The sequence below is a fragment of the Chelmon rostratus genome, chromosome 3 (assembly GCF_017976325.1).
Source record: "Chelmon rostratus isolate fCheRos1 chromosome 3, fCheRos1.pri, whole genome shotgun sequence".
NCBI lineage: Eukaryota > Metazoa > Chordata > Actinopteri > Chaetodontiformes > Chaetodontidae > Chelmon > Chelmon rostratus.
Genome location: NC_055660.1, coordinates 13,127,533 through 13,154,019, shown reverse-complemented (window position 1 = coordinate 13,154,019; position 26,487 = coordinate 13,127,533). Strand labels below are relative to the sequence as shown.

At 42.8% G+C, this 26,487-nt stretch overlaps 1 protein-coding gene across 1 annotated transcript in view; it reads left to right on the top strand.

Annotated features, from left to right (window-relative positions):
• The window catches only part of LOC121604421 (voltage-dependent T-type calcium channel subunit alpha-1I-like), a 168,619-nt gene that overhangs the window by 14,384 nt on the left and 127,748 nt on the right, over nucleotides 1-26,487 (top strand). Inside the window, exons 2-3 of the mRNA XM_041933929.1 lie at nucleotides 13,256-13,367; nucleotides 18,659-18,792. Of these exons, the coding sequence (XP_041789863.1) occupies nucleotides 13,256-13,367; nucleotides 18,659-18,792 (246 nt within the window). The remainder of the gene's footprint in view (nucleotides 1-13,255; nucleotides 13,368-18,658; nucleotides 18,793-26,487) is intronic.

Sequence of the window (26,487 nt, the reverse complement as noted above, 5' to 3'; positions counted from 1 at the left end):
TGTTCCATTTCAATACTGAAGAAAACTAATGGTTTTGTGGATTTTGCTGCAGTGCTGTCTTTTGCTAATTACTCATACTTGTGCTTTACTGAACAGCTTATCAGCAACAGTTTACATCAGACCAGCAATTATTTTTCAACCGTTCGACATGAGTCAGATGGCAAAAATCACAAAACTGCACACTTTTCCAGTTCCGTGTTATAAATTTCAGCACAACCAAAGCTCCTCCTTGTATGTGATGTCATGTTCGCATTTAACCCCAGGCCACTCCCCCAACCTATACACTTAAACACACACACTCATGCACACACTCCATATGACCCCGTGTTGCTGATGTCATGTATTGCTGCTCTGCTTTCATGCTGGTTGCAGCCAATACATATTATTGTCAGCTTGGCATCGCCCACTGAGCCTGCGGGTGCTGAAATAACACAATGGATCCTGCAGAGATGGGTAGAGGTGTGTGTGTGTGTGTGAGAGAGAATAGGTAAGGGGTCATCCAAGGTGAGCAGCAGCCTTCAGAGAACTGCAGACCCAGTAATTAGCACAGCAGATTCTTGAACGTGGGGTTGGATGTGCGAGTGCGCGCGTGTGTGCGCGTATCAGCATCACTTGCACGCCTCTTTCGTTTTTTGTCCCTATGTTTTACTGGCTCCTGTCTCCTCTCAATCCTTCCATCACCCGTTTTTGCTTTCCCACACCTCACAGCCGTCTGTGTCGCCATGGTGATGTATAGGAGTCAGGTGGTCTGACTCTATGCTCCTTATGAGTTCTGTCAGACCTGCATGTGAGTGTGTGTGTGTGCTATGTATAAGATCCTGCCTGACTATCCTCAGAGAACCAAACACTGATGTGGAGCTTGTTCTTTATAACTTAACTCAACATAAATACTTTCACTTAAGTAATTTTTTTAACTTTATATACTCAAAAAAGTAAAAAATCTTTATTGAAATAATGCTGCCTGTAGTGCTGCCATGTAATAAATGTTGGTATTTTCATAACTGCTGTTAGAAAATATTGAAAATGTGACGGCCTACCTGTCATATATTTGGTTAACCTTTCCTTGGATATTGAGTTACTTTTAATGACATTCAGTTCAGTTTTTAGCTTATGAAGTATTATAAGGGCGTAATTTGATTTGCAGCAGGTGAACACAAAGTTAAACACAACCAAAACCACAGAAATGAAAGTAAATCAAATTTCACTAAAGACAGCGGAGAAAAATGAAGCCAGAATCAACCCACATAACAAGACAGCCAAATACAGCCCATGGTGAAATGCATGCATCAGCTGATGTTATTTGACGGCTGGTGTTTTAAAAGAGGTTTTGTATCTGTGTGACTTCATGTGGGACAAAGAGTAGCAGAACTTAGTCCTCCACTTGAGACTGGGAGACTGAAATATGTATTTTAATCACATGCACGCATACAAGTGTGCAGATTACAATAAACAAAAGAGAAGATCAGACGTGCGCTGCTCCTGAAGGCCTGCCGCCTGGGACGGTGCCAGAGGTGGTACATCAAGTCAGCGTTCATTATATTAACAAGGCCAAAACTTTCCCCAAACTTAATCAGGCCCTTGTTGCCTGCCCTAATAAAGTGCTTCTGGAATGCAAACCAAACTTAACCTCACGCCTAAGTTACTGAGCCGATGTTGAAGGGAAAACAAATAAAAATCTTGCAGACCTCTATGACCTTTTTGCGTATGAATGCACATGAACATACCGCCAAAAAAACTACCGCAGTCAAGATTTATGACTTTTTAAGGCTGCACACCGCTGTTCTTCCTGATTAAACCTCCTCTCAGGACTGTGTGTGTGTGTGCACAGACTGTGCTTTAATGACCTCTTCCCCGTTCCTCTGCTGCACCTATTAAACTGATGCTTTTATTATTCTTATTGGTACATTAACTTTGGCGACTGTACATAATTTCCAGCGTACCGCCACCGAAATTTCGCCTTGACCAGGTCTAATCCACCACCAAACATCTGTCTGTCTGTGTTTCTGTCTGTGTTTTATCATTCACTATGACCTATATAAAAGACACTCCACAAAATACAGACACTTATGAATCATTATCATTCACTGACAGGTGAATCGTGTAGTCTTCATGCCATGGATTCTACTGTTATTGTTTCACTGTGGGACTAGAAAGTGCAAAATTTTCTCACTCAGAATTCAGACACTTAAATAATCGATGAGGGTGAACGTCGAGCACTAGGTAGCAGAATCTAGGCACTGTTACATTTTCCTCTGAACGTATCTCACTCATGCAAACTAGGTGTGTGAGAGCACGTTTATAGAGAGGAACTCTTTTATTAAACTAAAGGAGGCAACACACTTTTCATTTCCAAACTGTTCCTTTCAAAGGAACACTGCAGCACAAATGACTGGTAATTCACACACAAAAAAATAATAAATTAAACCAGCTTTATTTTTAAGGAAAAAAGTGTTCATTCTATGGAAATATAGTTTTAGACAAGGCTTTGGTAACAAATTTCCACATAGAAGAATGAAAAACTGACAGTCAAAATGAAGACATTCTCCCAAGTTTGGTAAATGACAGTCATTAGTCTGTCATTAACACCCGCCTCCAATGATTGCTATCTGCATGCTGTTATCTTGGGAACTGTTGACTGGCATCCGTTAATGCGTTGTGTGTGTACGAGTGCATGTTTGTGTACCTTTGCTCTGTGAACCGAAATTAGCGTCTCAATTTGGGAAGCGTGTAGTCCCCGCTGAAAGTGATACTCGTCCCTGCAGATACCGCACGTTGTTCCTGTTGTGAAGACCATGAATATTAATGTGTCACCTTGCTATGTCTCTGCCAAATTATGATGATGGCAAACAATAGAGAAATGCAGAGGACGCTCATTAGCTGTGTTTCCATCAATGGGGTTTTGTGTGACAGCGTCTTAAAATTTGCCAAAAGTTTTTACGCTCGCTCGAGGTGGGGTTTTTTTGTTTGTTATTTGTTTGCCTTTTTGGAAAAAGAGCAAATGTGGACCCTTTTTCACTTAAGTTCTTGCATAACAAACATCACGTGAGTGAAGCGCTGTTTCCGCTCCGAGAGGAAGAGGAGAAGAAGCTGTTTCCACATATTAAAGCGTTTCTTCGTTTCTCCACACGGATCTGATGTCACCTCACATTAATACATAAAACAAGCAGAAATGTCATATTTCAGTCATGTTTTCAACATGATTTCGCAATTCGAGGTTCGACTGGCGTTCTTGAATTACTTGCATCCTCTTCTTCTGCAGTGGTATAATTGCTTTCTGACTGGAGAATTGTCTCCACGTATGGCTTATCTCATGAACCAGCTTCGAATAGTCGCATAGCGTTAGTGGAAAGCAGCATTCATTCGCATTTTCTTTCCTCTCACTACTCTGAGACTTGACTAGCTTGAGGCTGTTTTAAGACTTAACTTGACAGCTGTTGAGATCTGAATCCCTTTTCTCCCGGAACAATAAAAGGACCTCAGCAGGTAGACCTTGCGTAGCCACAAATGATGAATATTGTATTATTAGGCCTGTGTATTACAAAGACTTGTTCTCAAAAATGCATGACACTACTAGCACAGCTTTGAACAGAAAATCTGATGAGCAGAATAAGACAGATCAGGTAGGACGAGCTATCATTGATGTGCAGAATACACTGTAGCACTGATTCATTAACATTTAATAAAAAAAGTGAATTTTTCTCATAGCTGAACTTACACATTATTTCTTGTCTTGGTTGAGCAGCAATTTGTATCTTAAACAAGAACAAAAAAATAAACAGTTTCCCAAGCTGGCGATTAACAAGACTGAAAGGGAGCTTCTGAGAACTGGTCCCATCACAGTTAAACAGAACATTATCTGTAAAACCTCAGTTCACTATTGAAATTCATCAGCCTCCAGATGAACCTTTATTTATCTACAGCTGCTGACAGAAATCTGAGGAGGAACAAGCCCTCTCCGTAATTTTTCATTAAGATTTTAATTCCAATCCCAAATAAAAAGCCTAAACATGGAATTTGTTTTTGATCAAGCCTAATATCTTTCATGAAGGCAGCAGCAAGTGTGTAATATTATTCCGCATGGCAAATGAAAGCAATGTGTTGTTGGAGAAAGGCTGTTGACGAGTACTGAAACATAGAAAAGAACTGGAACCAAATAATACTCTTGTGTGAGGTGCGGTGTCAAAATCGAAGCGGCCAGCCCGGCGATGAAGACCAGCGCTAACGGGAAACCATGCACCGCTGTGGCAGTAAAGGCTGGTTCAGCTAGTTGTGAAACCACCGGCTTATGTGTCTGCTGTTGGCCGCAGCTGCTTACAGTTCACACAACACACACACTTTTTCTGCTTTTGACTAATGAGTCGTCTCTCATAGGTTTTAGTAGTCATGTCTTCTGCAGTCAGATCGAAAGCAGCAGCAGCAGCAGCAAAATCTGCAGATATTCACATTGGTTGTTAATTTAAGGTTTAGTAAACTTTAGTGTGACTTTTTATAGTGTTGTATGTATTTTTTGCCACTGGTTCCGGTATTTTTTTATCTCTATCACTAGTTGCATTGCGTAATTGGTGGTCAGTCTGTTCCTCTGTTATTTTTTTACTCTCAGTTACACAAGCCTGGCAGTGCCGGAGGATGAAAATAGCGTGTAATGGTGGTCGTGGGCAGGAGAGGAAACCTACACACTTAACATTCGCATCATATTACCACCATGCTACATCACAGAGAGAGAGAGAGAGAGAGAGAGAGGGAGAGAGAGGGAGAGAGAGAGGGAGGGAGAGAGAGAAAAAGACAGCAGGTCAGAAAATCCGACATGCAACAGATGGTCTTAAGGAAGACTCTGTGTGCATGGTTGTGTCTTTTCCTGTCTTGCAAGCAGGCGCCTATCTGTAATTGCACACTGAGTATTTCCCCGCTACCTCCATTCCTCGTATCTCATCATCACTGCTAAACGACGCCCGAGTAAACCAGTAGAACTTAATCTCTCCCTTTCCGTGCCTTCAGTCCTCCCTGTTGCTGCAGTTTATCTACCTCAGTCTATTTCCAGGAGGTGATGGACTGCTAAATTAACTCATAGTGCGCCGATAATGTCAGCACAATCATTTATCCCCCTTCCCTGTGTGTGTGCAGACACGTGTGCGTGCAGTTTTGGGCCTCTCGCTTCAATTGAGTTCAATCTAAAGTGGCATCTTCTTCCACAAAAACATTGATAACACATTATTAAACCAAACTGTGGTCTCAGAGGAACAGCAGCTAGCTGAGACTTAATCAGTCAGCACGTTCTCACAGAATCAATCCGAAATCAAGACATCGACTGATGAACCGATCACTTCATCGGCCGAAATGCATGTTATTCACAATGCAAATGCACGCACACAAACCCAAACACATAGCATGCGCCCATGCACGCCCAACAGAGGCTTCCCAATATTTTCGTCAGCGCTGGTTACCACAGCAACAGGGCAGAGCTTGTCTTAAGGAATCCTATGGCAGCTGTGCGCTGGCCATCTGGGAGAGAAATGGAGTGGGAGACACAGACAGAAAGAGAAGTCAGAGATTTGAGGAGGTGGAAAGTTGAGTAATTCGTAAAAAAATGTTTCCCATGACTAAAACTTTGTCATTTAATGAATCAGGTATAGCCTTTTTGAGGCTCTGTTATAGTCTGGAAGCCAGTTTTAGGCCCTGTAGCAGAATGAGTTCCTTTGCAATTTAAGGAACCAGTTTCATGACCTCTCACTCTCTGTACAGCTACTGGCCTTCAGCTGACCCCTGACCTCTGACACAGCCCTTCTGTTAAGCACTGTATTTGTTAAGATTAAGACAAAACTGTCCACAAAGACACAATGACAGCACTCATTATATAGCAAAAATAAACAGAATTTAGTTCCTGTTTCTGTCTGTTATTTTCCTCCGGACTTTTTTTTCTTTCTCTTCTGAAACCTTTTCAGCCTGCACTAGCAGGATTTTACCTGAATACTCAAATCTGTTTGCATCCATTCACATCTTTCCATTTGTAAGTGGAAGATGTCTCTAACTTTGCTTTGCATTCAGTGTGAGTCCTGTCCCGGTTCCAGGCCTCAGAGTCTGTGCTCACATCTCTGATTTGTACAGTGATTCAAATAGGTCGGGCTCGCCGACAGCTGTTGTCACCGGTTGGAGAACCGACTGACAAATCAGAGCTTTATCTGATTTTTTTGCATGTCATGACGCTGTGCAAACAATGAAGTGCCTGTGTCCTTTGTTGTATATACGTTTTTAATGTAATAAGTCATGATCTATTCATCTTTCTATGTGTAAGTGGGAGTAATGCACCATGAAATCAACACATGCAGCACATACCTAAACTGAGTAGGTTGACTACCAGTGACTCCCAAAACGACATATCTGACCACTGGAGAGCACCAGAGATAGGCCCACCCCACTGTCTCCATATGAGGACTTTCCTGCATGCTATGCTACGTAACTGCCTGCTTCCCTCATCAGACCTGTCAACACACTTTCTCTCCTACTGTCCTCCAGTGTAGATATTTTCCTGTAAATGTCCTTTATTTTTAATCTTTGTAAATAATAATAACAATAAAAATATAAAGGAGAAGAAGAAAGTACATGAGAGCGATGGAGTATCTGCCAAAAGCCAGGGATGTTCACAGCATGTCACTTTCAACCAGGTGTCTGACTCTGACCACCTGATTGAATTCACGTAATATAGCCGCTAGTTAACCCAAATCCTTGTTGCTCTGATATTTTAAAGCAAGTTGTTGCCTGGTGGTGAATTTAGGGTTCATTGTGTGTGGCCTTGTCTAAATGTAAGGGGTGTGCGGACAGTGGTAAAGGTGTATGTATGGAGGCCTCACAGCCATGCTCAATGGGCATGCAGCAGCAGCCCCAAGTTAGCGTTCCTCTTGGCAGAGGCTGCCAGCGTTGTGAGTGATGGTCTCATTTGTTGATAGTTATTACACTAATGTTGCAGAGTTGGTGTGCTGATGATTCAGCGTTTGAAAGCTTCATATCACACCTTTAACCAAACATCAGTTTCAGCCTAATTGAGAGTGAAAACAAAAGTCATAAATGACTGTTTGGCAGCCGACTGATGAGCAGTGAGAGATTCATAGAACAAGTAATAGCATAATTTGTTGCCGTCATCCCGAAGATTATCCGCGTGACCTTTACTATCCATGTGTCTGAGTGTTTCTGAGAGTGTGTGCATGTGTGCGCACGCACACGCATGCATGTTTGTGTGTGTGTGTGCTCACTCTCCTGACCTGACAGCTTAGGGAAAAGAAGAGCTGACATGAGACGCCGTGAAGCATTACCGTGTGATATCCCATGACATTTGCTGCTGTCCAACACACACACATGCACACACCATCACCCACCCCTCACACACACACACACTCCATCCTCCCTTTATCCAGTCAGCTGTACTGGATCGAAGAACCCCTGATGGAAAATTCCAGGAAAGAAAAAGACCTGCCATCCTATCTGAACATTATACAGTGATAGAGTAGAAGATAGGGGGAGAGATAGAGGGAAGGCAACTGAAAGATAAATGGCAATGTGAGAACGGTTTGAGGTGATGTGTAAGTAAAGAACAAAAGAGGAAAACTGCAGCAGTAAATGTTAGAAATAAATGGCTTTATGTTGAATGGGCTGGGAGCAGCACAGTGAATAACATCCAGTCTAAACTTTTAGGCAAGCAATTTGCTTTGAAAACAAAGTAATAACTTATCAGGTAAAAGTTCACACTCAGTAAGCTGTATCTCATTTGTTTAACCTGTACATGAGCAGAAATCCAAAAATTGCAATTTTAGGGGAAGCTATGTGTTATCCTGACATGCCAGATGGTTTGTTACACAGAACCATCTGGGAAGTGGTCCTTAGAAAGTGTTTGGAAAAAGGCAGGAACTCTTAAAAAATAGTTGGCAGGTGATTGGCTGAACCAGCTGTCTATCACCGTCCATCAGGGGCCCGCTTAAACCAATCAGATCAACTAACCGTATGTGGTAGTAGAAGCCGCCGAGGAGAAGAGTGAAAACATATTTTCTGTTGAGAAATGGTGCTGTTTTTTCACCTTTCGATGAATAAATACTCTCCAGCTCTGATATAACTGATGCTACAGCAGCATCTACGCTAATTTAGCTTAGCTTAGCTAGCTGGCTTAGTTTATCAGTCTCCGTTGTTGTTTTCATCCAAAAGAAAAAAGAGATCTTCTGTGGTTTAGGTTCTGCCTAAACCACAGAACCAGACTTTGACTTTCACGTCAAAGTCTGGTTGCAGGTCTTGGAAGGTACAACTGCAAAAGTGCTAGAAATCTGGTAATTTGCCTCAAGTGATGTCACTTGAGTCTGTTGGGGCTGCAGACTACAAGTTTGAATATCTGATTTTGATGCATCAATTTTGATCCTTTTAAAAACTCCACTGTGAGACCGCCAGTGTTGCCTAATCAGTGGAGTTCAACAGGTCAGATGGAACCGAACCCGGACCGAGCTGATAGGACTTCAGGAAGCTAGTTTCAGCTTTGTCAAATCACAGACTTCAGAGAGCATGTGACGTGTTGAATAATTAGCTTTAGATGTGTTTGTCCACATTGTTTTGACAGAGCCAGGCTAGCTATCCCCCACGTACGCTAAGCTAAGTTAAACACTTCCTAACCCCAGCTCTCTTCTTAACACATACATATGATAGTGGTATTGGTCTTCTTACCCCATACATCGACATGAAGTTAAATAATTGTACCGTATTTCCTATAAATCTGACCAGGTCCTTCACATCGATACAGTCTTACCCCTTCAGGTTGTAGTCGGGTGCTTCGCTCACTAGTTGTTGAGCTTTTTCACATGTTTCTCTTCAAGACTGGAGAAATCTGAAGCACTGAGGTTTCTGTTTTAAAGTCGTATTTATTCCTTCATGGCGGCTCATCATATTCACTGAATGTCTCTATCTTAGATCACAAATAGAGCTGCTCCTGTATCATTAGGTGGAAACATTACGCAGTCAGTGATGCCTCGTGAGGGTCTCACTTAAGGAAACCAAAAGCCCCGGACCAAACCAACTTCTCTCTCTCTCTCTTCATCTTTTCTGTCTCTCTCAATGCTTCCCCCCTCCCTTTGTGACTATTTATTTCATTTGATAGTCGATTGGTTGCCATGGAAACCGGAGGTCATTTGCCTCCTGCGTTTCTCTTTGGGTACAATAAAAGCAAGCGAGGGAAGGCGGGAGAGAGAAGGCAGAGAGACGTGGAGAAAGGGCTAGAAAGAGTGACGCCATGCAGGGAGGTATTAAGAATTCATTTAGCCCCCGCTGCCTCACACTTTCAGCCTCCCAGCTCTTACCCGGCTCTGTCACGCTGATGCTTTCCACACATCCAGATCTGTTGGGGAATGGTCTCCAGTGCCACAGAATTCGGTCTGGCCTTTAAAAATCTTGGCGTGGTTTCCTGCCAGCTGTGTGACATGACTGAAGCTTTGGATCAAAACCTGTCCAACCTTTACTCTGCAGGCGTTGACTTTGGGTTGCCAGGAGAATCACGGCACGGCCTGAAATGAGCTGATTTACTCAGTCAGCTATCAGAAGGTTGCTTAAGCAATTTGCCCTTCATTTTTGTGTAGATTGCTGTAAATTGAATATCTCTTGAGGTTTGGTGTGTTAGTAGAATTAAATTAGCAACATCTTGGGCTTCCAGGGCTTGTGATGGCCATTTTTCATTGTTGTTGGACATTGATTCAAAAAAATTATTTAGAGATGAATCAACAGTGAAAATAACCATTAGTTACAGCCATAAAATGTTTTGCCACCTTAACAATCATTATTATAGTGTCTTTGATTGACCATGCAGTACATTTATATATACAGTATAATAATATCCAGTATATCGACCAGTATATTCATTTGATGACATATACTGCAAGTAACTGTGTTATATATGACTCACATAAACCAGCTGCCCCACGCTCACATTTCCATTAATATAGATTTTACTGAAGGGTTTATGTCCCACCATTGCTTAAATGCTCTTTTAGAAGCTTTTAACTTTGCCAATGACAAAATGTCTATCAGGCAAAGCCCTAAATACGACGCAAAAATGCTCAAATCCATCAGAGAGCCCTATCTGTCAAACTGTACTTCCAACTATGTTAAAGGTGCTGCGCTGTGGCCCCTCATTGTGATACTGTAGGTGTTCCCAGCAGCTTCTAGTGAGTGACAGCAGCTGCATGAATGTGAAGCAGAGCGTGCTGAAAAAGCAGCAACCTATTTTGCAATCCCTGGTAAAAAGAAAAAAAAATAGAAAAGAAAAAAACAAGGTTAAAAAATTCCGGAGGTGAAACAGTTCTATAAAACCATTTCTGAGTTAATCTTCTTCGAACAGCCTGTCTGTAATAGAGCTTTGCGCTTTGAATTCCACCTCACTCTCCATCCAGTGGCGGTGTTGATGTGCAGGATGTGTGCATGTGTCTGTGTGAGGGAGAAAAAAAAAAGATACATAGCCTCCTCCAAGGCACCTACACTAATTGACTCATTTTTCAGAAGTGGAGAGAGACAGACAGACACTTGCACATTGTTAAAGGCAGCTCATGTATAGGCAGCGCGCGTGAGAAGCTGAACTGAAGAGCTGTTCGACTCGCAGAGGCTGTTTTTTTTAAAGAATGCATTTGGCAGTGGAAATAACCCTGAGATAATCCTCATAGCATTAGCCCAAAGGCTGTCATCATTACTTAGACTGGGAAATGAGAAAGCGCTGACCTGCAGTTTTATCCAGCCATGCTTTTCGCATTAAAGTGTGTATCTGCCTGGAAAGACTGCACCTCTTAGGCGGTGTGTTCGGAGGCGCAGCCTGGAGGGTCTCACCAAGCGCCCAGTGACACCTGTGGAGGATATCTCTGTCCTCATTAAGTGGGGCTAGCCACAGAGAATAGCTGAAGTGGCAAAAGCGTGCAGAGCCTGCCCGAGGAATAAAGACATTATTTGAATATTTGTGTTATTTGCAAGTTAATCTGAAATTGATTTTAATACATATAAATGAAAAGAAAATCATTAAATTGCATCGTGTTTTCCTCATGCAAACTTAACACCTGAACAAGCAAAATTGATTGAATTCCAGATAAATGTAAAACCTCTACACTGTGATATCTTATTAAGGTAATCAGTGAGTGTGAAACATAAATTATATCTAGACTTGAATCAAACGTACAGTAAATTCACCGTTAGTAGCAGTACTTAGCTCAACTGCAAAGAGAACCAGGCCTTTATTTCTCATTTCCAGGTATATCCTGACATATTTTCATGAAGATCTCTCTCCGCTACCTGATTGGTTTGAATTTGCTGGTGACGTTTCACTCAAAACATCCTTCATTCACTTCGTGTTGTGACACTTCTGCGGAAACTTCTCAACAGTTTCCATATCAGTCATGCAAATGAAGGATATGTATTTGTTTGTGCATGCCTTTGTATCTCTGCTATAGCTTGCATGAGCCCCCCCACCCCCCGATGTGTGTTTTGTAGGCAGGATCTGAACTTGTTTGAAAGGTACTATAGCCCAATTAAAAATGGCTCCTGGAGTGTATTAACCTGTGTGTGTTTGGCAGTACACTCTGTGAGGTTGGACCAGCTAATATTAAATGACAAATCTTGCCCCTTTACCTTGCATCACATGTCTACTTTGCAGCTGTTAGTGTGCGGGACATCAATATTAACCATGCCTCCCTGCGGTGCAGAATATTTCTGTTTAAATGATCCCCATCAGCTGACACACATTGACTTACCATTTGATTTAATCCGAGTGTGTGCGCGCGTGCGTGCAAAACGTGCGCTGGCGTGTGGGTGGGTGAGTGTGAGCGTTTGTGTTTTTGAACCAACGGTTGGTTTGCGTACGCGCGCCTCTCTGCTCGCGTGTGTGTTGATGAGTGGGTGTTTGTGTGCGTGTGTGCGAGGCTCTGTCTGTGTGTTTATGTGATTGCATGTGTTTTGCCCACTCAAAGCCTATCTTTATCCATGCCGTGATATCCACAGTCGTCCACGTCTTTCAGGGAGGGTTCAGGCAGGGCCGGGAGAAACACGTTGACGATTTCATCTCTTCTGGGAATTCAGTCTGTTTAAACCTGTAACGTAGTTCACTCGGAGAGAGAAAGATTCCACATTTTTCTGTCTCTCGTTCTCACTGCTGCTCGCTGCATCCTGTGTTGTAGGCCGCTGGGGGAGAATTTCAGCATCCTGTGCTGTATTGCCTCGGGTAGGGATTGGACCTCCTGGGCTATTACAGCTCATCCTCCTTCGCACGCTTGTTAGCCAAGCAGCGTGCTCGCTCCCTCAACACACAGAAAATGCATACTGAATCACTCCGTCACACTCTGCTGCTTTGTTTCTGCCTTCTTCTTTGGCATGCAGCTTGGTTTTGCATGTACAGCTCGCTCCATTAACCTTTGCTCAAAACAAGTGTTGTTTGTGCCATTTGGCAACGCCACAGATATTGTCTGACATTTGTTCTGCAGCATTTCTCGAGTCAGTCATGGTAGTCAGCATAAAGCTCATAGGAGGCAACGCACTAGTCAGGTTTCAGTGCCTTGCACAAGGACACACTGAGAATAGATGCTGGTAGAATTAAATTCTAGTAAATGTACAAAGCGTCTATTAGAGTTTGTTTAGCCTTATAATTTGGATTTCATTGGGAGTGCGTCTGTGTGTGTGAGTGTCTGTGGAGTAATATAGTTAACTGGGGAATTGCTTGTTTAATCGTGAGCACATCGTAAACATCACATTCTATTTTTTATTGCTACTGCAAAAAAATGCATCCTCAGCTATAGCTGCCCTTAAGGCCTGCAATATTTAGAGAGTGGTGGTCACAGAAGAATCACGACAGGCCCTAAAAGTCAAAGCCGTGCTCTGTAACACTTTGCGACTGTATTGGACCCTGCAGGGTTCACCTTACGTGGCTTTAGTTTGTTGCAATTACTGAAGTTTCACAGTCATGATGACTCGGAGGGGTCTTTGGTATGTTAGAGTACTGATAAGACAGAGGCCCGCTGGAGAGATTTGACTCTGTGGAGAAACGAAGAAGATGAACTGTAGAGTGTCACATTCACACTCATTCAGGGTCTGGTTTTTGTTCATTCGCATGTTTATCATCATTCATCACTGTGATCATTTTAAAATGACAAATTGACGAATTCATATATAATGACAGAAAAGTCAGCGGTTCTCTGTCCTCCTATGCTGTGTCCTGTTCTGTGTCACTCTATGAGTTGTCCTCCTTAACAGTCCATGTTTCTACCTGGTTTGAACGTGTGAGCATTATGGTGATCTTGTTGAACTGCATGACCCTGGGAATGTACCAGCCCTGTGAGAACATCGATTGCTCTTCAGACCGATGCCAAATACTACAGGTACACATCGACACACACAAGCACACATTTTTTCTGATCGTACTGTTGCCATTGTTACTGCTCGGATTTCCAGCTGCCTCCCACAAAGTGACGCAGAAGCCAAATCTCTGCACATTCTTGATGAAGCATCTCAAGCCTCTTCTTGGTGGTGATGACTGTACAGGATTTTGCAGTTTGCACAATATTGATTTGATGTTTTTCCACAAACCATAAAGAGATGGCACCGTCAGTCTGTGTGTGAAACTCCTCTAAAGCTCTGGATTGGATTGCCATGAAACTGGTCCCCAGATGATAAAATCCTAATGAATTTGCTAATCACTTGGCTCTTTTTCTTCATGAGCATTTACCTACAAGTGCCACAACATCCGGTTATAGCTAAAGGCAGGTGCTGTTGGTTTGATTGATCTGGTTTATCCAGTCCATGCACCCACATTTATCGTACTTGATCTTAGTTCCTTCTATGTAAGGTGCAACGAAGAGATGTAAAAATACAAGGAAGTGAAAAAGCACGCTTTCGGAAATGAGACTTCAGTCCTCAGTAGTGACGTCTCAGTTCTTAATGACAGCTGCACAGCTGGATCAGCTCTGCAAGGCCTTGAAGCTGCTCCATAGTATCTTAGTAACACACTGTACTGTTCAACCAGTGAAAAGGGACATTTTACCCAGCTAACACTTTACTTTTTATTGATTTTTATGGTGACACCACCTTGTGGCTAATAATTTATTTACTGCACCACCACTGCCAAGGATCCAAAGCTAACTTTGGACCTTAACTTTTATTTATCTTGCAATGCAGTCTTCTTTACAACAGGCATTATAGCTTCACAGAGCTGCTAGCGTGCCTGAAGACTCTTCTTTTTTCTCTTCTCTGAAGGACTTTTTGTTTTTGTTTTTTTACAGTGCTCTATAAATAAAGTGCACTTAGTTACACATGATCATGTGTATTTGATCAAAAGCTCCATATATATGTTGTACCGAAGCACTTACAAACATGTGTTAGCAAATCTGCACACATGCACTTATGCTCAGCCGTGCATTATTATACATAACCCCCACAAAGGGAGACATGCTAAATTCACATAAGCACACAGAGCCAGCGGTGCACAACAGCATGCGTAGGAGCAGATGCATCCATAGACATACATGCTTTCACATTCCTAGAAGGAGAGCACAAAAAGCATGCTCAAATATGCGTCCGCACAGTCCTACATTCAAAGACGCGTTGACACATGAAGAACACACTAATTCACATGCGCACACACACACTGCATTGCTTCCTCTCTCAGTCCTCCCTCGTCTCGCTCTCCCCTCGCGCTCTGAGGCCTGTAACTCCTCGCAGTGACTCACCGCTAGCATGTGGTCTTTGTGGCGCAGCGCGCACGCCTTCCTCACGTAAGGCACCTCAGCAGCTTTCCCCGTCATCCTGCAAGGCACAGAATCCCTTCTCGCTCATGTCAAAGGTGGCCTGAGTGGGTGTAACATCTCTGCGCGAGCGCGTGCACGTACGTCTTCGGCCTGTCGGTGTGAAAGCGCTTGTTGAATCACCCCAGCGTCCTGTTTTTCACATTCTCTCACAAACACAAACACACACACACACACACACACACTCAAGGTACCACACTCATCATATAACAGCCAACACGCACAGTAGATTGATTTGGCTCCCTGGGGGAGGTGGCTGGCGAGTTGGACCTAATAGAATTTCTCCTCCAAGTATCTATAGACCCCATTCAATATCAGCATGGATTTAGTGGGCTACAGCGCCACGGTCAATACACTCCTCTCAGAAAATCCGTTGTTCAATACCATGATTTCAATGGTGCCTCACCAGCACGATCTATAAGCTCTAACAAATGTGGACTCAAAGACTGTGGAGGCTTAGCTAGTTATTTCGTCAGCGAGTATCCACTTTTAGATGGATGGATGAAGTGTGAAAAAAACTGGTCCGGATTCCCTGTAAGTTTTGCATCTTGCTTTGTTTTATAAGCATCAGAGGGAACAAAAAACGGAGGCTAACACCTCCTGGATGTGTGTTGAAACATAAATTTCATTCGACTCCATTCCAGCTATCTGGGATGGGTGAGAATCTTCATAGACATGGCAAGTAGTTGTGCAGAGACAACAGCGTTTTCATCTCACTGATTGGGAAATGTAAAAGAATCGGTGATGAGCCCTTAGAAAGAGAGCTGCATGCAAATAACATCCGTCATCACAGATTACAAGTGCAAATGAGTGCTTGAGCTGAGACGCAAATCACCAAGGCTGATACACTTGTGTCCAAAAGCGTCTTTTATAATAGCAGAATTCTTTGATCTGATAACTTGCTACGTCGGATTGAAAAATACTTTGAAGATGTGGAAGATGGGAGACCTTTTTTATGTCATAATGTTTTGCTATCTGCTAGATAGATTTGTAACAACAGTGTGTAGTAATGTACTGTTTAAGGCTAATAAAACATCAAATGGTATGTCTTCCCTTTTGTGACCTCCCCTTCCAAATCCTACCCTGGAAAGGTCAAAGCCTCCTCAGTGTCACAGAGGCATTACAGAACTAGTTTAAAGCGTTTTGAATAGTCTTCATTGCCCCATAGGTGATGATACTGTTCTACAGCTTCCATTAAAGAAGAGTTGGGAAAGAGACACTACTTTTTTCGCCTTTTATGCAGATAATTGTTGCCCAGCATCCACAAAGGAATTATGGATATGCATGTGCTTCTTGATTTCCTGATTAATTTGCCTGACAGCCTGACTGATAATATTGATATGTTGGTCAATACTTGCATTGTACTTATCACGGAAATATCACAATTGGCATGCATGTCTGTCGATAACTCATTAAAAAATGTACAGAAATGTCAAAGATATGATTGAGGTCATTTAGAAACAGTGTCACCAATAAATAGCTTGTCCACCAGAGAGCACTGGCAGAGGTTTTTCTAATTCTTTGGTTTTCGACCCAATGCCTGCAGAACTAACAACTTTCCCATTTGCCTCAACTAATGCTAATTAGCAAATGTTAGCATGATTACACAGTAAGCTAAGGTGGTGAACGTGGTAAACATTATACATGCTAAACATCAGCAAGCTGGTTTTCCTCATTGAGCATGCTAGCATGCTGACGCTAGCATTCAGGTCAAATCGCTGGTGATGGTTTGTTTATATGATGTGTAAAAATGATTATCCATAGGTACATTGTTATCAGTATCAGCCTCATAAATTAATTATGAATCCGGTTTCGAAACACAATGAAGTGGATCATGTATCCACACAATTTTTTATCAGCCAAAGTACGAACAGATTGAAAAGCTAAGGACAAACTAGAGACAGATAGAAGGGGAGTACCGAACTAGAGAAAAACAGAGAGATGGATGACGACAGAAGTTTAGAGACAGACATAAAGAAAAATAGAGACAAGAAGACGCATAAAAGGCAAAATAGAGTGAGAGGTGGAAGAAAGAGAGGTGTGGAAATGTCAGAGGTGGAATGTTTTTGACATTTGCTGGAGTTTTGCTCTCCCATGGTTCAACGAACTTTACAAAAGGTGGCACCTCGTCCATCTTTCCGGCTTGTCAAAGGTCAAGGTTGCAAACTTCGGCCGTTCCTCCACATTAGCAGGCCAGTCTGGCATCACCACACTCCGCCAGGACTGCTGAGTAGGATGCTTCTTCTCCGATGATGACAAAACAAAGATTCACATCGATGGTTCGGCTTCAGATCATGTTGCCGACAGTACTTCCCTCTGAAAATCAAATTACAGGCAACGCCAAGCGCGTCAGTGCATCTCTAATCCCCCTGTATACACAGAAAAGAACACCAGCTAATCTAGGCTTTTTGCTCACAACAGCAATAACACGCATTAGCAGGCTGACATCTTTGATTTATTTGGATTTTTTTTCCCTCTCTTCTTTTAATTAGATGCTTGATTAAAGCTGCGAGTGAGGTGGGGGGACGTCGATGTGGGGCTTATCTCTGATTACTGCTCAAACAAATTATTTTCCATTACCCCACCGTTTAGGGCAAACTGCTCAACTGGGGAGAAGGGGGGCGGGAGGGTGAGGTGAGGATGGAGGAGAAAAATACAGGTTTGATAATACAGATGAGAGGAGGCTGGGACAGAGGGATGGAGATCTGAAAGGTTGGAGAAAGAAAATAAATAAAGCAGGTCTGTGGTGAGAGATGGAAGTAAGTGATTGGCAGGGAGGTGCGGAGGATGACGATGGAGAGAAGCCAGGGAGGGTGACAAGGCTAGGATAGAAGGGGAGGAAAGAGAGTGGCTGACTGATAGCTGTATCCCAAAGTGTCCTGGTGCTGAATAGGATCACAGTTTACATCGGTACAACCTGAATTTGTGCTGGAAACACCTCGGGGTATCACCCACTCCATCCCCAAGGTGCCACCGGGTCTATGTCTTGGAATCTGAGCTGAAGTAATTGGCTGAATCCAAACCTCCACCTTCTGGACTTGCTGTCTTGACCCTTGCTTTTCATACAGACGTGCTCACTGCCTTTACTTATTGAGCTTGCTGTATTGATCAAGTATTTGGTCTGTATAACCTCAGCAAATAGAGAGGTATGTGCATAATAATCCTCCAGATCCTTTGGTGGCTTCTTCAGTTTGCCTGTTTAAGCCGACCAACAGTCTAAAACTGAAGATGTTCAGGTTAGGGTCATGTGGCACAAAAAAAAAAAAAACATGTAATTGTCACATTTGAGATGCTGTTTTTTTTGCCAATTAATCAATTGCCAAGAAGGTTGTATTGTAGTCAATGTAATCAATCAACCTTTTAATCATTCTTGGAGTATTTTTTTGATTTGCAATTAATGTGTCACATGAAGCATCACTATATAAACTGACTATATATATATATATATATTATATATATATATCTGTTTCTTAAAGAAAAACAAGTAGAATCTAATGAGGTCTGCACCTGAAACACACTCTGTGGTAGTCAACAAAAAGTCTGCAGGATGTGCACCTGAGGCTACTGACAGACTTGATCAGTTGTGGATTTGGATGGCCCCCGTCATGGACCTATTAAGTTTACAAGTGTGGAGGTTTGGATTCAACCACGATCATATTGCATTTTGGACAATTTGAGTATTTGGAGGCCAATAAATGAATAAAGTAATTTCAAGTTAAAAGCAAAGATGAGAGAAGCGTTAGAAAAATAAAAGCAGAGTTTTGTTTTTTCTTGTTGCGACTCCTTTGACTCGCCTCACATCTCTTGCCGATGACATTTTCTTCATTTTTCAGTCTTGACACGCTGTCACTTTGTCTCCTCTCTGTCAGGCTTTCGATGCATTCATCTACATCTTCTTCGCTCTGGAGATGGTTATAAAGATGGTCGCCCTGGGAATCTTTGGTCCACGCTGTTACCTCGGGGACACATGGAACCGACTGGATTTCTTTATCGTCATGGCAGGGTGAGGAGCTCCTGTTCGCTTTGTTTGATCCCTTCTGTATGTCAGAGGACTCACAGGAGTGTGAACAAGGAAAGCTGAGTGAAATGCGGCACAACATGAAACAATTCTGAGGACAAATTGAAGCATAAACATCAAATTTATAAAACACATGTATCGAATTAAGTGCCAACAGCAGCTTATTCATTCCCAGTAATGTGTTTTCCTGTATTATCACAGCTTCCATACAAAGCATGTGTGAATTAGGTAAAAGTTCAAATGTTTAATTATTATCATCAGGTCAGACTCCAAATCTCATTTCTTTAGCTCTGCCTTTATTTGATTCATTTTTTTTAATCTTCCCGACACTTGATCGACTGTGTTGCCACGCGTGGCCAATCATGTCGCTGTTGAAAATATAATACGACATTAAATATTAACATGGTTATAGTCACTGGCTTTCACCTGGGACAGGCCTGACGATAACACAAAGATAATGTAATTCAGCTGAGCTAATCACCATGATGTAGTTTAGCCAATGAGCTGAAATTACCCATTCATAATCATTGCACATGGTCATACTGTTACTGCTGATTTAACGTGCGTGAGCCAAAGCCTTTGGCTGGTGAAAGATCATTTAAATTGACAGATTTTGTCTCTATGGAGATTAGCATTCCATATTTTTACCCCCTATCTGTTACCCTTCTTGTGCCTCTAACCTTCAGACCATCCTGTGTCCGTTTGTATAAATCAGTGTGACTTCTGCTGTGTGATCTCGTGCATTCAGCTGATAGCTGTAGCTGGTAGAGTCTCCCGTCTCGTTCGGAGCGCCTGTTGTGGCCACCTGTCGCAGTCTGTTTCGGTGGCGGCGCGTCGCTCTTAGCGCTTTCACTTTCCTTTGAACACCGCCTTTCACTTTCTCGAGTGATGCTCTGTCCTTTTTTCGAATCATTTGATGTCTTCTCTCTTGATGAGGACAGGGGCTGGAAATCTCTGTTTCTAAATGCAGGTTTGGATTTCAAAGGAATTCAAATGTTTGTTTGTAAGTCACAGTCTGCGACTGGCGTATTGCAACCCCTGCCAAAACACATTAAGGTGACTTTCACACCTGTGATCAGTTCAGTCGGTCCAGACTCGGGGGAAAATGCTGTCGCCTTGAAGTCCTGCTTTGGTTGGTGTTCACACTGACTTATTACAAGCAAGACGTGTAACGAGGAAGTCAGAGAGATTGACAGCAACTCATTCACTGGACAGCTTGGTGACTGTCAGCACAATGCAGGGAAATCAAATTCTAGTGAAATGACCACAAAACATGCAGCATGTTACTGCGCGTTACGTTTTTATTCATCCTCACAAATAGCTGCACTGCTGCCGGACCTCACATGATGTGAATAATGAGTAATGATGTAACAGGTATAAACAAGATGAAGAAGAGGTGTCCTGTATTCTTACATTACGGGAGGAATAGATGCTGCTGAGTCTCTATAACAATGAGGAACTGCTGCAGAGGACACAAGCATATACGCTGCTGTTTTAACTGCTTTTCACATTCTGATTGGTCAGGGAAGCTTCATGCACTCAGGTGCTGACACGCACATGTGTTACCATGGGTACCAAAAGTTCCTGAATATCCAGTCCTATCCATACAAATCACAGAGACAGTCACTTTCTTGATAGAACACAAACAGCATATGGATTTAACTGAATTTTCATTTTGACTCACATCACATATCTACCGCCACAAAATCCTGTGGAACCACATTCTCTGCGGTCTGGGTTTGGTTGTTTAGTCCACACTAGAAGCTGAGCGGCAGCTAAAAGACACGAGCGATCGGACCAAATGGGCGGCGGAGCTCATTTGAACTGCACCAACAGGTTCGGCGTGACAGACGCTTCATGTTTTTGTTGCGTGCCTGCCCTCCCAGCTTATATCTTAGCATAGCCTGGTGCGCCAGAATGAGTAGCTTTAAGTGATGAGTGAATACGTTTGAGTGCGTCGACCTTCATGAGCAGAATTCTGATCCTAAATCAGATTGTAAACTCCTTTCTTTGCACACATAGAAGTTAATACAGGTTATTTTTACATTGCCGCAGAAGGACAATAGATTTATGATTTTCAGTTCACACCAGTGGACGGGACTGACTAGAGCAGGAAAATGTGATCAGTTTAACTGCAGTGTATTGTAATGAAAACCTAAACACTCTTTACCTCGACGACAGGTCATTACCATGCCAGTCTTTTAAGTGTGCATCCGTCACATTGGTGTCAGGCATTAATACTACGCTCTGCATTCTCACAAACACAAAGGCCTTATTCGTCAGCTCTCAGTGCAACTTGCAATTTCACTACATAAAACAAAGAAAAGAAGCTCTGGCAAGAAACAGACATTTCCAAAGCTGGGGTACCACATTATCTCTTGGCACATAAAAATTAAAGTAATTAACGTGATTTGATGACTCAAAACAATCAAGTTGTATCCTATCATTTGTATGTTCTCAGCATGCAGAGTAGAACCCCCCACGCTTGCTAAGCAGAGCCCTTTGAAAGGAGATGACACCACCAGGTTGGGATGCTGCTTTAATATCTCACATCCACGCTGAAGCTTTTAGAGAGAGACATTTTCCATCGTGATGGAGACGTTCCGAACATCATAACTGACTTTGATGAGAACAATTAGCAATTATCAGGAACACCAGTGTCTATATAAAGTTTCAAACAATTTTAGTCATCATTCAGAAACTCATCAAGTGGGCCAAATGTATACTATATGCACAAAAGCTGTTTACTGATTGCGTCACCCCAGCCGCTGTACACTACACTATATCACCACTGTATCTAAAATCATAGAACACCTGTCGAATTATGTGCACGTACTCAGTCATTAGTTGAGTGATGATGCTAATACAATGGTACAGTGTTGATTCACCTTCATGTGAATCAATTTAAACGGGTGCTGCAGAGATTTAGTATTGCACCTCCATTGTTTCAAGTTGGGGAACTAGCATGCACATTGCTAAAAAACCCAGAATCTTTTAAAACTGAGGTTGGCAGAGGCTGAGACATCCGACATCTCCCTAATATGGTTCGAGCTCTAAAAATGCTGGGTCTGACATTTCCAGTAGCGTATTTTGTTAGTTCTCTTTCCCTGATGCCCAGATCTTTCAAACTCCATTCCTCAAGTTTGTACTGGGATTTTAATGCATTAGCATCTGTCTGTTAGCTGCAAGGAGCTGGATGACCTGCTCATGATTATCAGCCAAACAGGAGCAAGGAGTGCAGATGCTGTGGTTACATTTAATCTCATTCCGTCGTTTATGTGTTAGAAGGGACAGTGCAGGGTTTCACCCTCTTTGCCACAACAAAGACAGGACTTACATGTTGATTGTCTGACTTGGCAGCTCCTCTAGATCCGCAGAAAACAGCTGTTTTCACAGACTGCAGCTGCGTGATATAACAGCTAATGAGCTAATTGGTGTGTAATGTGTGTGAACAGTGGACTAAAATACCCCCATATCTCTGTTTTTGGTGGACGTCTCAGGCAGCCTGCACTGTCAAACTCCCGAAGAACAAGCATGAGTACATCACCAGGGTGTAACTTCATTGCTGCGCCCTCATGCCGACACAGTGCTGGAGCGCACATTGACTCTACTGTGAAAAGCATCTCGAAAGCCAAATTAACTTAAAAAATGTCTTCCTTTAACTTCCATACGCAAAGATGCTCGCCAAAACACATCTGCTTGCAAACCACTCTACATGAACATAAGCAGATCTTTTTCTCCTCCCACAATGCCCTTTGCAACGTACCAGGAAGCCCTGATGAGAACATGAAAGGAGTATGTTAATTTTTAATTGATTTTCAAATAATTGTTTTAAATATTGCGTCAAAAGAAAACGTTTGCACTTAAGATTTCTGTTGCTTCCTTCTTTGATGAATTATTGTTTTTTCCTTTCTATTGCCCCCCTCTAGGTTTTCTCCATTTTTAACTTAACTTGCATTTTTCTATTTGGCACATTTTACTCGACCTTTTCGTTTCCATTTTATTCATTCTCCTCTTCTTATTTTTTCCCCTCAAGGGAAGCAAATATTTTTCATTCATTCACTTTTACTTTTACTTTTACTTTTACTTTTTGCCCTGGTTTCCTCTAGCTTTTCCAGAAATTCCAGCAATCGCCAGTGCATTCTTTCATTCTCCCCTGAGGCCAGAGAAGCTACTGTTGCCACCATCTTGCTTTTATCTGGTACGTTTCCTCGACTCTGATCTCGGCGTTTCGGTTCCCATGTCTTCCCTCGCCCCTCTTCTCCTCGTCTTTCCTCCAGTCGCCATCCTTTAAGCAGCAGCAACGGAGATCTGTCGGCCCAATGCTCCGAGCGTGCGTTCCTGAGAGAAACCATCACCACCACCAATTATTCCCCAGTCTTACATCCACCACATGCAGCGCGTGTAGCTGCAAGGAGGGGGGTGTGATAAAACGTTGCACCCCTGGGAACTAGTGTGCTGCAAACACAAACAGTAGGCGAGCTGCAGGGAAGGGATTAGGAGCAGCGTGAGTTCCACGCCAGGCTCTGCTTAGCTCGCCTGTTCAGCTGAACCAGACCCCTGCACACAGTTAGATTGTCTGTGTGAGCGTGACGTTTGCGTGTGTGGCCGGGCGTAGAGAAGGCAGGCGTCCAACGTTAAAACAGAAGCTTGCTTTTTGAGAGACTTCCCCCCACTGAGAGCTTATTTGTTAGGCGGGTTTAATTTTGACAAGCAAAACGCCAACTAAAAGCCTCACATATTGTACTAGCGCTGTATTGTATTGTGCATTACGAGACAAATCGACATTTGTATTCCATGAGTTTAGATGCTGCTGATTACACCAGATAAAGTAGTTTCCATGTCTACCAATTAGCAACATTATGCTTGATTGCTGAGAAAGTGGACAGGAACTGCTTATACACTTATTTGATAGTGATTTTTAAATATTTTTTTTTTTCGAATTAATTTATGTCTGCAGACATTTGCTAATGCGTGGTAAATGGTTGGATTTTTTGATATTAAACATTTGAAAACACCAGAGTCTGAACTGAAGTCATGGCTTTAGACACAAAGCATTAACCATGTGGTGCTGGATGTGTTTGCAGAACCCAGGCTGCAGCTGTAATTCAGATCTTCCCAAACTATAATATTGGGACCAATGGACTATAATTATACATATAAATATAAACATATCATATATGTTTAGATGTTTTCTTTTTTTTTGTCCTTAGCATTGCCTCATATTTTGAATCAGCTTCTTGTATGCAGCAAGTACAGCAGCCAGTATCAGCCAGCCTCAGCAGAAACAGCTGTATAGGTAATTTGCGCAAGCAGGTTTTTAACGACCCGTATTTCTGTTTAGCATCAAGCTGCGCCCTCTAGTGGCTGTAGTAATCATGACGGGAGCAAAGGAGGCAGTCAGGTGACGTAGTGTAGAGAAAAGTAAAGTTTGAATATGGAGGAATGTGGGGTGGATGGGTGCGCCCAACACTTCACAGGACTGCTGTCAGTGTCCTGTGCGAACCCAACACTCAACATTGACCTATCATGACTTACGTACCATGCTTAATCAGAATCAGAATTGGCTTCATTGGCCAAGTATGTGTGCACATTTAAGGAATGTGACTCTGGCTTAAACATTGCACTCAAAGGACTTATGAGGGAAAAAAAAAAAAAAGCTGTACAGCTCAACGAGGGTAAGAAGGCAAAAGACTGCACAGTCAGCTTTAAAGTGAACGGCGATGGCGGTCCAGTCCAGCCTATCGCTGGTACTCTCCAGTGTTCACATATGTTTGTTTTTGGGCGTTACTGGCAATTGACCTATTCAGTCATGTAGGTATGAGGATATGTTGCCAATATGGGTCAAAATGCATGGATACAATGTTAAAAAAATGTGAAAGGTAAACATGTAAAAGCATAAAAACGTAATCTTAAAGATCTGACTGGCAGCCAGTCATCAAAGGTCAAAGGGCATCCCTTCACTCTGGTATACCTACATACTGCTTCCTTCTGTTGACTTCCACTTCACTGCCTTCATTCTGCTGTCCTGAGGCCAGCCCAGGGTGGTCCGAAAGAAAAAGAAAATACTGCGCTCTGACATAACACCATAGAGGAGCCTCTTCAGGGATCCATTCCTTGAATACCTTTAGCCAATAATGAAGACCTTGCCACATTGTTAATGCGCAAAAGACAACGTGTTGTAAGACCCTCAGGGAGTCCTTGAAGGACAGAGTATGTGTATGTGCTAGCTGATAGTAAAGTGTCTGTATGTGTGCATGCAGGCACAGACATCTTCTTTATACACACAGCATCTGATAATTAAATGTAAACAAAGCCTTATTCATCCGCAGTCATTTCTCTGAGGCCTCTCACAACTGAGATGATGACAGCAGCGTGGTAAAACCAGCGCCATAGGATATCTGTCTCTGGATGTTCATATCTCTGGTGAGGTGTGGCGATTGTATGTACAGCTGTTCTCGGCTGTTGGTCACAGTAATGACATTACTTCTAATGAGTGACGCTGATCCTAATTTGTCGGAGCGCTGCGGCACCGCGTTCGCCCGCAGCAGAGCGGACAGGAAGGCGCAGAAAGAAAAGGAAGGACAGTGAAGCTCGAGGAGGCGTGAGGCTGGTATGAATCTCTCTTTCCTCAGTTTTTTTTTCTTCCCACTGTTGGCTCCTGCCGTTGCTCAGCATTAGGGCTGTTGCCTTGCCTGCATGGAGGTTTAGCTGTTGAGACATTCTTGGATGTGAAACTGCACTGGAAGCAGAGAAAACCTTGGCTTGAATAACTTCTGCGCGAATCGCGGAAGAACCAGTTTTCAGGGTCGTAGTTAAGTGGCGATCGTGAATGAACGCATCCTCGTCAAAATGAACAGTAAATGCGTGGATGAAAATGACTCATAAATAACTGCTGAGCTTTAGAAGGAAGCAGGTTACAGGTGACTATCTTAGCTATGAATCTCTGGAGCTGCTTGTTTATGCTTTTGAAGGTCAGATTTAACAAACTCCTTATCTAGATTCAACCAAGCTTTTTGTTGTTGTTGTTGTTGTTTTTAGCTACAAGTTTCACAGTTTTCTCCTTTTCCAATTTAACTGACCTACAGTTTGTGAAAACTGTTAAAGCTTCATCCATTTCAGCTTAACAACCACTTGCTTACCGTCTTTTTTCTCATTTTTTCTGGAATCTCGCCGCTCATGATGCATCGTGTGTGATTGCATACGCGTGCCTCCCGCTCATGTAAACGTGCGTGTGTCCCTTCCTGATAGCCTGTCATCTGGGGAAGCGCCGGAGAGGCTATCTGCGAGCGCAGGCCCGGCTTTACACCTCCTCTCCCAGGATCCATTCATTTTCACAGCTCCACCTCTCTCCCTTCGCGCCCTCTATCTGTCTCCAACACTCAGCAGAGGAGGAGGTAAAGACACGCTGACGTGTTGAGAGAGCATGAATGAAAAATACTAGCGATATAATGCGGAAAGAAAGGGACATCAAAGCGTATTAATGGAGAAATGTCAGGGCTCATAAATTTGCACATTTGTGCTCTAGACGCATTCTTATCAAACCTGTTGTGAGAGTGACAGCCGGGACGGCGTCCTCTGTTGCTCGGGCACTTGCTCGCCTCCTCAGCTGTTGCTCAGAGCATTACCCTTCTTAGCCGAACCTCTGCTGTTCAGTGGGCAGTCTGAAGCAGCCAATGC